At 45.0% G+C, this 14,646-nt stretch overlaps 1 protein-coding gene across 1 annotated transcript in view; it reads left to right on the top strand.

Moving 5' to 3' along the window:
• The first annotated feature begins 1,001 nt into the window (after nucleotides 1–1,001).
• AP1S3 (adaptor related protein complex 1 subunit sigma 3) overlaps nucleotides 1,002–14,646 on the top strand; it is a 60,909-nt gene continuing 47,264 nt past the window's right edge. The window contains exon 1 of the mRNA XM_040982805.1: nucleotides 1,002–1,098. Coding sequence (XP_040838739.1) covers nucleotides 1,096–1,098 — 3 coding nt within the window. The 5' untranslated portion in view covers nucleotides 1,002–1,095. The remainder of the gene's footprint in view (nucleotides 1,099–14,646) is intronic.

Below are 14,646 nucleotides of genomic sequence, written 5' to 3'. Positions count from 1 at the left end.
AGGAACATGATTAGGGCTGTGTTTCCCGCAGGATCCCCAGTGTTCTTCCCAATGTTCTTGGTGTGCTTGACTCTGGGGGGAGTCAATCCTGATATGTATCTGTGGCGTGGGTAGATGGCGCTCCCCTCACTTCCTGGTCATCTGAGCTGGCCGGCATCCCGCCGAAGGTGCGGAACAGATTCTAGAACACTCTGACTCCCTTGTGAGTACAGGGGCATCCAGGGAAATGGTTCTTAACCTTTCCAGGCTCACGGATCTCTTGTCTCCAAAGAACACAGGTGTGCACCCCTTTTTATGCTCATAGTTCCGATTACAAGTCAAAGGCGTGGCGCCTCTCCTCCGAGCCCCCAAATAGTAATACAACCCCTGGGAAACGACGGACTGAGGCTGCTTCAACACTGCAACTTTTTAGCGAGGAAACTGTTTAAAGCGATCTGCTTAAAAAGGCACGCGTTCTTGGAAAGTGCAATTTACTTTTAAAAAATCCCTTCTGGCCGGTCTACAAAACGCTCCCTCCCCACCCAGATCAGGAAAAGACAGCTTTTGAGGTTTTTCCTTCAAGTGTATCTGGAAGTGTTTTTGCCAGGTTTATAATAAGCGTTTGTCGAATGAATGACGGACACCGCCTGATCAGGAAAGCAGATGACAGTAATCAAGAGCTCTAGTTACAGGTTGGTGCCGGCGGGTACCAGCATGATTCCGGCCCACCACCCTGGTCCCGGCGGCGGACAGGTGTGGAGTCGCGCGCACAGGTGTGTTGGTACCTGCTGCCGCTGCTGCTACTGAGGCCGGCGCAGCGTGGGCGGGAACAAGGAGGGGGGGAAAGGGAGAGAAAAGGAGGAGGAAGGATAAGAGAAAGAGGAGAGTGAGAGGGAGAGGAATAAGGGAGGAAGGCACAGGGGAGGAGCGGCTAGGGTGGAGGGGAGCGGCGCGGGGAGGAGTCTGCAAACTTTCACTCCGAGGGCATTGTGGGAAGCAGCCATGGTCTGAGGCGGCCCCCTCACCTGTCAGCCGCGCGGGCTCCTGCGCTCGGCTCTGGCCCTCGGAGTCCACCGCGTTCGCCGGTCACAGGGCGGGGACTGCGGCAGCGCCACCATGGTGAGTACCTGCCGACCGCGCGGCGGCGCTGGCCCGGGGACGTGCGCGCTCTCGGGAGGCACCTGCGGCGCCGGGGCCGGGAGCGCGGCCGGGTCGGGGTGCAGGTAAGCCCCGCCCAGGCCCCCAGCCTGGCACGCCTGGATCCCCGCCGCTTGGGCAGCCGTGGGTTCCTCGCTAGGCAGTCTTGCTCAGGATTCTCTCGGCAACCTCGAGTTGAGGCTGCGTTCATTCGTTCGCTTGGAGCCTGGTCCACCAGGCGTGGTGCGGGGCGCTGGGGACGTCTCTGGGGACCCGGTGCGACTCCCGCCCTCAGGGAGTTTGCGGTTCTAAGAGGCGCTGGTGGAGGGCGGGTGCCTTGTGATGTACACGCAAAGTAACTTTGAAAGTAAAAGGAGGGCTCAGCAGCCTCACATGCCAAGCTTGCGAAAGGAAACTTTTGACTGAGAGAAGGCCTCCCTGGGGAGGGGGCTTTTACGGGGCTGGAGAACTGTAGAGGGAACGCGGAGCACGAGCTGAGTCAGGCGGGGAGGCCCCCTGAGGCAGGTCCTTAGAAGCTAAGTAAGGGCTTTTTTTTTTTGTTCAAGTGAAGCGGGGAGCGGGGAGCGTTGCAGCGGCCAGATTGCCTTCTTTGTGTGTGTGCCTGTGCTTTGGAAAGATCCCTTTGGCTGTTGGTAGGGAATGCACTGTATGTGTGCGCGTTGTGTGTGTGAGCATGTGGGACAGGATGCAAGCTGGAGAGAGGTGCTGGGATTGCACACGCTGGAAGCAGTTGGCAGGCTGCTGCTCTTGCTCTTGTCTCCTGAGCTGCGTGTTAAGGCACAGTGATGTGAACTGCTTGGGCGAGAGACCCCGCTGCCCACCGCGCCCAGACATCAGCAAGTGGGCACTGTGGGTGAGAGTGTGATTGACAGGGAGGACGCCAAGCCCCTGCACAGGAAGCCTGTGGTTGCTGGTTCCCAGGGCACTTGGGCTGCACACACACGGGGAGTTGCCCTTTTGCTGGCTGGAGGTTCCTTGTGATGCAAAAAAGAGGCTGTGTATATTGGTGCAGCTTCTTGTAAATCTGGCTCAAGTTTCCCGAGGAGCAGTGTTCGTGGTCCACCTTACTTCTCTTGTGGAGGTGGAATAAAGCCGCGAGTTTGAGTGGTCAAAGGCTGCTTCCATTCTGTGGGTTGGGTTGGGGGATGGGAGCAAGGGTTCCGTTTTGTGGGGAGGGGCAACACCTGCTGTCATGTTCGGTTTCTTCTTGTTACTGTCACTTGAGGAGTTGGTTAGAAATGCAGACCATGTTAGTATTGGTGGTCAGTTGTGATAACCCAGGAGATGTCTAACTCATTACCTCGGTTTGATCCTTGGGATAAGCAGGTGAGGCTGACTATCTTGTGCTTTGTATTTTGCTTGCTCTGAGCTCTTCTAGCAGTGCGTCTTTGGGCAATTCCTTCATCTTGCTCTCAGTTTGCTCATTGTGAAAAATAATTTTTGTTTATTTGAGGGAAAGAAGGATGGGGAGAGAGAGAGAAGAATGAGGGAGATCTTCCATCTTCTGTGGATCCTGCAGGCCTAAGGTCCTGCTGCCCCAGGAACTCTGTCCAGGTTTGCAGTGTATGTGGCAGGGACCCAAGAACTTGACTTATCACCTGTGGTCTCTGAGGTTTTGCCTCAGCAGAAAGCTAGAATTGGAAATGGAGGTGGATCTGGAACCTGGATGCTTGACTGGTTGATGAGGACACCCCAAACTTCATCTTGAATTTTTTGTTTAAAGATTTTATTTATTTTATTTGAAAGTCAGAGAGAGAGAGAGAGAGAGAGAGAGAGATCTTCCATCTTTGGTTCACTCCCCAAATGGCCAAAACAGCCAGGGCTGAGCTGATCTGAAGCTAGGATCCAGGAGCTTCTTGAGGGTCTCCTACATGGTTGCAGTGTTCCAAGAACTTGGGCCAAACTCGGCTGCTTTCCCAGCCCATAGCAAGGAACTGGAACAGAAATGGAGAGCTGGGACTAGAACTGGGGCCTGAATGGGGTGGTAGTACCACAGGCCAAAGATTAGCCTTATATGCCACTGTACTGACCCTCATATGTCATCTTAACCCAAACATCCGGCTCATCGCCCCTTTCTAATTGAGGATAATAATTGTTTTGAACTGATGAGGTAGGGGTTCTTTCTCACAGTGTAATGTAAGAGCACATGGAAGCTTTTCTGCAGGTTAGAACTATGTTCATAGCACAGGAAGACATTAATTTACCCTTTTAACTCTCAAAAGACTACAGTAAAATGACCTTGAGCCTGAGTGCCGGAAGTACAGAAATAGGAGAGAACCAGGTCTTCAGTTAGGCCTCTTGTGAATATATTTGCAAAATAAAACAATTCTCCTCTTTTCACTGGAAAAAAAAGATTCTTTTGGCTTTGTAACACAGTGCTATGGATCATTATGTATAATGGGCTTATTTTCATTTTAACTGAATTATAAAAATATCCAATGTTTCCCCTTTTAAGTTCTAATATAATAAATATCAGTTAACTCACAGAAACAAAACGGTCTCAGCTCTGAAGAGTGTAGTTCATCTGGAGTTGTGATGAGTACTGGGGCGTGTCCTCTCTGTTCCTGCTGCCACCTAGTAGGGAGCAGCAGGTGGCCCTGTCTGGTGTCCAGGAGCCTGGGGTCTTTGCTATGGAGCAGGCTGTGATTCCTCTTACCCCTGCTGCTCTAGCTCCTGACTCTTGCTTGCTTTTAGGGTAGGGAGCTGGAAGCTGCCTGCAGCACGCTGCCTGGAAACACAGCCAGTGGTCCTTGCTTCTGTCCTGCCAGCCCTTGGCAGTTTCAATCTCATGCTGTGCTGATATTTGCTCTGACCATTCGCTTCAGCTGTGCACATCTCCCTCTTGCCTTTATTTGAGAAATCTCTACTTTAGAAAACAATCCTGGGTATCTCAGGGGTCCTGAATCCACTGTGTTTCAAAGCTAATCTGGAAGAATTTACTGCGGACCTGTTGACAATGTTTTGTTATCACTGCTCTTTTATTTATTTATTTATCCCTTGAGAAGGTAGCTTGTGAGGGTTGACAGGGTTTGGAAAGCTTTGGGGATGCCTTTTGGAAAAATGCAAGTGAACTTTGATCGGTGAGTACCCTGTGCTTCTGACAAGTTGAGGTGACTGTTTAAACAATATTGGGAACAAAGTAGGAAAGTCACTTGCTGGAAGAAGCCCAGATGGCTACCCCTATGGAAATGTAACATTTTGTGTTGCAAATCATATCCTAATAATGCGTGTTATTTATACACAGTGAGATAGACTGCAGGCCAAAGGGATCAAGTGAGTGTGTGTATGTGTCTCTGTGTGTGATTTTAATTCCAATTTAGCGAGAGAACTTTCCATATTGAAGTTGCAGCAACCCAAGTGTATACATTCTCTTCACTCAGGTTAAAAACAAAAGCTTCCGCCATTCACTGTAGTTTAGCAGCTTACCCAGAAACAGCAAAGGTGCAGAGGAGTTGGGTGGAACCATTGAACTATGAACCTGTTGATCCTGCCTCGCCCCTCTATGTACCAATTTTATTGTGTGAGGCTTGAATGCTTTGTAATAAGCGTGGAGTCCTTTTGGCAATGTAAGTTCTGGTTTGCTGGTGAAGGAGTTTATTATAGTAATGAATGTTTTCCTCCTCTAAGGGTCAGTCTGGGCTATGGGTCAGGAGTTGCTGTGGGCTAGGGGGTTGGGAACAAGGCAGAAAAATAAGCCTTCATGGTGTTCACGAGGGCCCACCTGTAATAGGACCTTTCCATTGGTCTCCTGAACCCCATGAAGACTTGTGTCCTTCCTTTCAGGACTGGGACTTTGGAGTTCCATGACTCATTGTTTTGTGGTGCAAAGTTACTAGCTGCAATTTTTGTATGGCATTTTACTGCAGGAAGCACACTGCCCATTGGGTATACTATTTTGTCTGGTTTTTTTTTTCCTTGTGAAGTATTTGATTATTGACTAAGACACAGTAGACAAAGCTATTTTCCACCCCTCCTCAACACACACACACACACACACACACACACACACACACACACACACACAAAGTCCTTTAACAGATACCAGAGGCAAACATTTCTTGACAATTTGATTCTTACTGTAGCTCAAAACCCAAGACCGCTGTGGTTTCTCCCGAAGGATAATCCCCTGCTTCTCCTGTGGAAACTTTCCACCTGCCAAGCCTTGTCCTTCCCTCTTGCTACCGGATTCTCTTAAGTATACTAGCCACTTACAAAAGAAAACCCACTGCTTTTGGTGTGAAATAACGTGCCTAAGGGCAGAGGCAATGCCCACAACTTCCCTCCATGATGCTCCACAGTATCCAGCCAGAGAAGACGGATTTTCAACCTGGCTGCTAATGGTGGTAAATTGGGAATTTTAGCAGTGGAAATGGGAGTTAGCAAGTCATTAAAGTTAGAATTGGGCTGACAGTGATCACTAGGAGAAAGCTGGCCTTGGAAATATCCGTGCTGGAGTTCTGGAGCTGTGGCCCTTGTGACGTAGGCAGAGTAGGGATCTGGAGTAGCAAATAGTTTGTGAACACTATTACTGGGGGGGAAATAAGATGATGACAGTTACACATTCAGGGGAACAGGAGATAGTAGTCTAAAAATGTATTTAGCTGAGTATATTAACTATCATGTATGTATAAAGAATTGTTTCATATGTACATATGTATATATATTTATATATAGATCTAACTTTAAAAAAATTTTTTTTTTTATTTGCAAGGCAATGCCACAGAGACAGAGAGCAAGACTGAGAGAGTGCTATCTTCCATCTTCCAGTTCATTCTGGAAATGGCCAAAACAGCCAAGACAGGGCCAGGGAGAAGCCAGGACTTAGGAATTCCATCTGGGTCTCCTACATGTGTGAAGGTGGATCAGGCACTTGGTCATCTTCCCCTGCCTTTCTAGGTGCAATAGCAGGAAGCTGGATTGGAAGTAGAGCAACTGGGGCTCAAAAATGTGCACCAAATATGGGATGTCACTGTTGCAAGCAGTGGCTTAATGCACTTCCCCACAAAATCAGTTCTGGGATCCTGTATTTTAATGTCCTGATTGTATCTTCCGTCCCATGATTTCAGGACTGGTAAGAATTGTTTGGTATGTGTTGACACTCAGTGCTTTCCTTCCGCCCTAGATCTACCTAAAAGGAGGAGCTAAGGCTGTGAGTTGCAAACTTGGGTGCCTGCTCCTTCTGTACTGACACTTACAGAGGGAGATGCCGAAGGACAAACTCATTCAAAGGCACGTTTTCTGTTTGAAAGCAAGGCACAGATATTTTTAGGGTCAAAATACAAAATTCCAATAAACTTTAAAGGTAAATCTCTAAGACATATTATGTTAATGATTAGTTCCCTAAAGTCAGCCCTTTGGGTTTATCTGTCATTCCTGCTGTTAGAATTACTTAGGTAGGAAAATTTTAATGTCCTGGGACAGAAGACAGCAAGCTTTCCTGTAAAGGTCAACTACTAAGTTGAGGACCCTAAGTTTGAGGACCCTGTGGTCTTTCACTATCACTAAATTCTTCTCTTGTAGCACAAAAACAGCCGTGGACGAGACGCTGATGGATGTGGCTGTGTTTTAATACAAATTTTTGTACAACAACAGGTGGAAGGCCAGATTTGGTTGGTAGGTTGTAGTTTGTTGATCCACAGTCTAAGTTTGTATATTGAACAGCTAAATTTTATACCTTTTCCTCAATAGGCTGGACTGCCTGTGTCATCTATAGAGCTGGGTACAAAGGGAAGATGTCGGTTCTCCTGTCCAAAAATTGTTGTGAATGTTGACAACACTCACAGAACTCCACACAAACACTCACACACACATGCATACATACACAGGCACACACACCCTCCCCCCCATCTATTTGTCTTTGCATGTAGATTGCAGTCTATCCTGCTGTTTTTTTTTCCCTTCCTTTTATGGATTTTTGGCCAATCTTCCAGACCAGATTGTACTTTGCCTTCCATATGAGAATTGAGAAATATGACCTATCTTCATATCTTTAGTGATTCTGAGAAGGCCCCTTTGGCAATCAGGTCACATGATAGTTCTTGTCACTTTACAGGACAGATGTCTGATGTTGGTTCGATCACTCGGGGGTGGCCTCTCCTGTGTTCGGTAGGCAGATTCCTACAAGATTAAGAAGCTTCAGCCTTGAAAAAGTCAGGAAGAACCTGTCTTCTCTGGCATCAGATATGTAGTGCCCTGCATTGTTAGGCTTCAGGTTTCACTATCTGCTGTATGCATATTCCTATGTCCCCCCAAAACCCTGTACCCCCAAACCCAATAATATCAAGGCAGCAAATTGTCTTCATGTGGGAGGAACTGTTGGAGTTCTAAGTAAACGTAGCATTTCCTACAAGAAAAGGTCAGAATTGTACCTGGGGACAGGGCATGTTATTATAAGAGCCGTATCTTCATGTACATGTGTGTTTTACTATGGAGGTTACACAGGGGTGCTTGGCACAACTTTTCATGACATCTTCACCTTTTCAAGGATGGTGTAAGTGCCACATTGTGGAAAATGCAGTGAAGCAAACACACAATGCAGAACCTCAGTGTACAGGCCGTGCGATAGGGATGCTTTGCTATCCCTTTGTGTGAGGTTACCTGAGCAGTGCCTGAGCCTATTACAGAACACACATACACACACATATAATTATATATATGTCATATTTTATTATATTTTATATATGTATTATTTTCGATGTAAAAAAGAATTTTTGGGCCCAGTGTGAGCCTAGTGGCTAGAGTCCTTTCCTTGCACGCGCTGGGATCCCATACCGGCACCAGTTCTAATCCCAACAGCCCTGCCTCCCATCCAGCTCCCTGTTTGTGGCCTGAGAAAGCAGTTGAGGATGGCCCAAAGCCTTGGGATCCTGCACCTGTATGGGAGACCTGAAAGAGGTTTCTGGCTCCTGGCTTTGGATCGGCTCAGCTCCAGCCATTGTGGCCATTGCTTGGGGAGTGAATCATTGGACAGAAGATCCTCCTCTCTTTTCTCCTCTCTGTATATCTGACTTTCTGATAGAAATAAAGAAGAAGAAGAAGAATGTCCTGTTTCTTTATTAGAAGTGCTATCTTCAATTCTATGTCTTTTATGTTACGTTGAGAGAACAGCCTTTCAAAGTCCTTTTGATTTCATGATTTCAAGACATTGAAAATGCTGGTAGTTTTATCACCATCAGTGAACTTTGTGAAAATAAGGGAGGAAGGGAGTAGCTTTTTATTAGTATTTAAAATTTGTTTTTATTGGAAAGACAGATTTTACAGAGAGAAGGAGAGGAGATAGGAAGATCTTTCGTCCACTAGTTCACTCCCCAAGTGGCCACAATGGCCAGAGCTGAGCCGATCTGAAGCCAGGAACCTGGAGCTTCCTCTGGGTCTCACACATGGGTGCAGAGTCCCACGGCTTTGGGTTGTCTTCCACTGCTTTCCCAGACCACAAGCAGGGGGCTAGATGGGAACTGGACCAGTTGGGACATGAACTGGCTCCCATATGGAATCCTGGTGCATGCAAATTGAGGATTTAGCCACTAGGCTCTCAGGCTAGGCCCAAGGGAAGCTTTTAAATTTTTTTAAAAAGATATATTTATTTTTATTTGAAAGAGTCATAGAGAAAGGAAATGACAGACTTAGAAAAACTTTCCTGACCCACTCCCCATATGGGCCAGTCTGAAACCAGAAGCCCGGAGCTTTATCTAGCTCTCCCACCTGGTAGGTGCAGGGCCCCAAGCACCTGAACCATCCTCTGCTGCTTTCCCAGGCCATTAGCAGGACTCTGGATCAAAATTGGAGCAACTGACTTGGCTGCCTATATCTTATGCTAAGGCTGTAGGTGGAAGCCTAGTTTGTTTCACTATTGAGATGGCCCATGAGAATCTTAATATATGTAACAAGGGAAGTTCATCTCAGGATTTCTGAAGTTTGTGGTGGTAAGTTTTGAAAACGTGTGATGGATATCCCATTGCCCATCTCTGAACACATTTTGTTTGCAAATGAAGGCAATTTTGTCAAGGTTTAAAGGCCTCTGGGACAGAGTTTTAATGGGTCCTGAGTAGGCCGCAGTAAGAAGAAAATGAAAATTCTTAACATTTAAGTGGTCATCACCATGCTGGAGTTTGAGTTTAGCATATCAAGCCTAGGATCAAATAAGAATGTTATGAAATATGAATAGGATCTCTAGTTACTGATGTGTTCAACTTCAAGGTCATATTGAAAATTGCCTGAAACTTCCTGTTCCCTATTTCATATCTTTTTTCTCCTTGGATGTATTTGCAATAGAATGAAACTCTAGGCTGTCTCTCATGGGGCCCTAGGAAAAAAATCCCTCCAGAGCAAATTTCTTATGTTTGTTGTAGGAAAACTATCAGCTAAAAGATGCCATTGATACATTGAGAGTTGGTTACTCTGTCCAGGAATGTGATAAATTGGGGAATAATACATTGTCCCCAGTTCAAGGCATTTTCTGCTTGTTCCTGTTGATGTTCTTACATGTAGTGGTTATTAGGAAATGAAACTCCGCAAGAAAAAGGCCTAAGGCACTTGCCATACTGCCTAGGGGAAATGCCTCCTCTGTGTAGAAAATCTGAACTGGTATATAGTAAGGAATTAAATTCAGAGAGATGTCATTCAAATGTTATCACTACTGCATGAATTCAGGGGAGGAGATGGGAGGGCATCAGGAGAGATGGGCTTCCGGCTGAGCCCAGCAAGGCGGGGTGACTGTGCCTTTAGCTTTTCAGAGAAGAGCACATGTGCATGTCATCCAGCTTATGAGGGAGTGACATTTCTGACAAGTGGATATACCAGATCACTAAAATGAACCGATTTCTAAGATATTTAAGTTCTTACAATGTAAATGTTAAAATGCTCCTTAAGCATTTGGGGGAGTGGTTCACAAGGAGCTTGAGGCTCGTTGAAGGTCAGGAAGAGCGTCAGGTCGCTTAACTGTGCTTCTGGATGTGACCTTGCCTTCTTACCAGACCTGGTGCAAAGCTGCTAGCACTGCAGGTGTGTTTAGGGTCCAAGTGTGGGCATATTTTCTTCCTTAGTCCACCAGTTCCTCTAAAGAGCCATCTGTTATCTCCCAACACTCCATCTGCCACCAGCCATCTTCCTGTACTTCATCGTGTGGTTTTAAGTTTATCTATTTTCTTTAAAAAAAAATGACAAATAAAAATTGTATTTGTGAAGTACAATATTATGTTTTGATATGCAGCTTTATGAAATGATTAAATCATGTATTACCTCATATGCTTACATTTTGTTATAATGAGAACACTTAACTTTTTAAACACACTCATTTAAAAAGTATAAATGATTAATACCTAAACTTACCATTGTATCATGAGTCGTTTGAATGTATTCCTTCTGCCTGACTTAAGTTTTGTATCTTTGGCTGATATTTGTCCAAGTTTTCCACCTCTCTTTCCAGCGCCCTCATTCTGTACTCCACTTCTGTAATGCCATTTTCAGATTTCCCGTGTGATTGAGACCATATGGCAGTTCCTATATAATTGTAGAATATGGATGTATATACTTGGGATGTCTTCCAGGTTAACTCACGTTGCTGGGAATGACTGGCTTTCCGTCTTTGTTGAAGGTTGAATAGTTTTCTGTTGTGTAGATGCACTATATGGATGGACGTTTAGGCTGATGCATATCTTGAATACGGTGAATGATGTTGTATTGAGCATGGAAGCTCTCCTCTGCACACTAATTTAATCTGTTGGGACTATTCCACATATTTGGATTATGGATAATATGCTAATTATGTCTTTAACTATCTGAGAAACCACTATACCATTTTCTATAATAGCTATATAATAGCTGTATTAATTTTTAGTGCCACCAGCAGTGGGAAAGGCTTTCTTTGATCTTTGTCTTTTTCTGACACAAGTTAATGCTTATCTTTCATCTTTTTTGGTAGTAATTTTTCTAACAGTTCTGTGTTGATAACTTATTGTGGTTTAAGTTTGCATTAGCAGTTGGTGATGCCTAAAATTTCTTTCATATGCCTATTGGGTATTTGTAGCTTTTTCTTCAAAATTTATTTATTTTTATTTGAAAGGCAGATTTACAGAGAGAAGAAGAAACAGATAGAGAGGGAGAGGAAAAGAGAAGGAGAGAAAGATCTTCTCTGTATTGGTTCATTTCCCAAATGGCCGCAGCTGCCAGAGCTGGGCCAGGTCACAGCCAGGAATTAGGAGCCTCCTCCAGGTCTTCCGCATGGATGCAGGGGCTTAAGGACTTGAGCCATCCTCTGCTGGTTTCCCAAGCCACAAGCAGGGAACCTGATCACCACTGAGCAGTGGGGACATGGATTGGTGTCCACATGGGATGCTGGTGCCATAGATGGAGGATTAGCTTCTGCGCTGGGCACTTTTGAGAACTGTTTATGTCCATTGCCCATTTTTATCAGATTATGTTCTGGCGATTGAGTTGAGTACCTTGTATAATTTGTGTATTAACTCTTTCTCAGATGTATGGTTTACAAATATTTTCTCCCATTCCTTGGGTTGTATCTTCACTCTGCAGATGGTTTTTTTTTTTTTTTTTTTTTTTTGCTCTGCAGAATTTATTTAGTTTGATGTATAGGAGAGCTGAATTTAAAAACAGCTTTAGACCAACATTAATAGAAAAGGTAGAAGACCAAGATATTGCTTAGAAATATTATTGCACTGGAAGATCAGGACACCAAGGTTCTGTTCTCAGCTGTGCTGGTGTCTGTCTTCGCTAGGTCACTCAGCATCCTTGTGGCCTGTCCTCAGTTGTCAAATGAGAACATAGGCCTGCAAGCAGCTGGAAAGGAAACCCTTCTTTTAGGAATCTAGTAATGCCTCATGCCTTAGGCAAATGTTTCTTTGATGAAGTTTGAGATTTCCTTTTCTTGTGTGTATTTTATTTGTGGTAATGAAACAGCGAATGGCTTACACAGCCGTGGCAAGGCAGATCTGTAGGCCACTGCAGCAGAGGGTTGGGCAGAGTAGGCTTGGCACCTGGGGCCGCAGGGCTTTGGTTTCTTGTGGGCAGTGAAGGTCTCTGAGTATTTAGTGGGCCTGGCTGTTTCTTAGGTGTGGCAGGGGCTGTGGCTTTTTATATGACCACCATGTTGGCCCGTGGTGCAAGTTAAACCTCTGCTTGTAATATGAGCATCCCATATCCAAGCATTGTTTTGAATCCCAGCTAGACGGTTTCTACCCCTGTTGCTGCTGACAAGGCAGCAGAAGATCGCCCAGATACCCAGCCCCTCGTCATCAGTGTGGGAAACCCAGAGGGAGTGCCAGGCTCCAGGCTTTGGCTTGGCCCAGTACTGGCAGTCACTGTGATTTGAGGAGTGAACCAGTGGATTGGAGATCTCTCTCTCTCTGTCTGTCTTCTCCCTCTACGCTCACTGGCACTCTACCTTTCAAATAAATCAAAGTTTTAAAAATATCCTTTCCTATTCCGACAGTGTGTTAGCATGCACAAGAAATTAACATTAGATCAGGCCACTGCCTGCAGTGCTGGCATCCCAAATGAGCACGGGTTTGAGTCCCGACCGCTCCACTTCCCATCCAGCTGCCTGCTAACACACCTGGGAAGGCAATGGAAGATGGCCCAAGTGCTCGGGCTCCCGCCACCCACATGGAAGACCCAGATGGAGTCATTTTTGGAAGATATTAGGGGCAGGTGATATTTTCTTTTTGTCATCATCTGCAGAGCAATTGAGAAAGGTCTGGCTTTTCTCTTCCAATTCCGAGTCACCTTTCCGAGGGTGTGGGATCTGAACAACTAGAAAGGCAGAGCTTGGGACCAACGCCTACACTCAGTTTGCCCTTTTGTACTTTCTCAGGTGGTGGCAATAAGATGACATGCATAGGTGCTACTAACTTTAAATTCTATGTTAAACTGAAGATTTTATGCTCATTTTGTTTTATATTGGATAAATTAAATAGTTACACCCATTAGAAAAATTTGAACCCCTCTTTGTCTATGCCCAGCCTGAAAGAAAATTCAGGCAATACCTATTTACTGCAGAGCTATATTTTGGTCTATGACTATTAAATGCCAAAACATTTAACTTATCTAAGAATATGACATTTTAAAACAAAGTGGAATGGATGTGAAAGCCATAGTTCTGGTAACTGTTAAGTGTTTGATAAACGGAAGACCTTTATCTTGTGTTCATTGCAAGGTTAATTATTTTCAGTCTGAAGGAAAATTTTTAAAGTGACCTTCCTTGAAACAATGGACGTGCCTGACTTATTGGTAAAATTCATATTAAAAATGTCTTAAATGATGATAAAAAGTGATTTTTGGAGCAACTAGCTTAGCAAACATCATGCCACTAAATTTGCACTGTTGCATTTTTTGTTCCACATTGTTTAGAATGTGAAAACGTTGCATTTTACATGCCACTTTAAATCTTTCTAACACGAATTGCACTAAGATTTTTAAGCAAAATCAGCTTTTTTTTTTTTTTTAAAGACTTATTTATTTTTATTGGAAAGGCAGATATACAGAGAGGAAGAGAGACAGAGAGGAAGATCTTTTATCTGATGATTCATCCCCCAAGTGACCTTCAACGGCCAGTGCTGTGCTTATCCGGAGCCAGGAGCCAGGAAGTTCCTCCAGATCTCCCATGCAGGTGCAGGGTCCCAAGGCTTTGGGCCGTCCTCTACTGCTTTCCCAGGCCACAAGCAGAGAGCTGGATGGGAGTGGAGCAGCTTGGATTAGAACTGGCACCCATACAACATCCTGACACGTTTAAGGCGAGGACTTTAGCCAATAGGCTACCGTACCGGGCCCCAAAATCAGCTTTTATGTCCCAAATCTTCAGAGCTCATTTTACAGCTTGTTAATACAATTGTATTTTATCAGTTAAGAGCTTTAAGGGCAGAATGTAGGATTAAATTTTCAATTGTCATGTTTGTAGTAAATGTTTACACAAGGAATGCTTCTGTAATACAATTCCTATTTAGCATTAAAGCTTAAAGCTTAGGACCTTGAGCAAAAGTAACCAGAAAGACACAGCATACTTTTTTGTTAACTATGAGATAAGACGATTACACAATGGGACGTCCCTTTCTTTATAAAGCCTCTTGAAGCAGTATTTTTGTCACACTCTTGAAAGATTTACAATTAAATGTCAGTTTCACTGCCAACTGCTGTGATTATTCATGGGTACCAATGATTTGATAGTTTATTCTGTAGCTACACATTGCTAAAATGAGGTTAGATTTTTGAATTTAAAAATAAATATTTAGGGCCCGGCGCGGTGGCGCAGTGGTTAAGGTCCTCGCCTTGCACGCCCGGGATCCCATATGGGCGCCGGTTCTAATCCCGGCAGCCCCGCTTCCCTTCCAGCTCCCTGCCTGTGGCCCGGGAAAGCAGTCGAGGATGGCCCAAAAGCTTTGGGACCCTGCACCCGCATGGAAGACCTGGAAGAGGCTCCTGGCTTCGGATCGGCATAGTATCGGCCCGTTGTGCTCACTTGGGGAGTAAATCATTGGATGGAAGATCTTCCTCTCTGTCTCT

The sequence above is a fragment of the Ochotona curzoniae genome, unplaced genomic scaffold, assembly GCF_017591425.1.
Source record: "Ochotona curzoniae isolate NIBS_2020 unplaced genomic scaffold, NIBS_Ocur_1.0 contig_3643, whole genome shotgun sequence".
In the NCBI taxonomy this organism is placed as follows: Eukaryota; Metazoa; Chordata; class Mammalia; order Lagomorpha; family Ochotonidae; genus Ochotona; species Ochotona curzoniae.
This window is presented reverse-complemented; position numbering and strand designations above follow the sequence as displayed.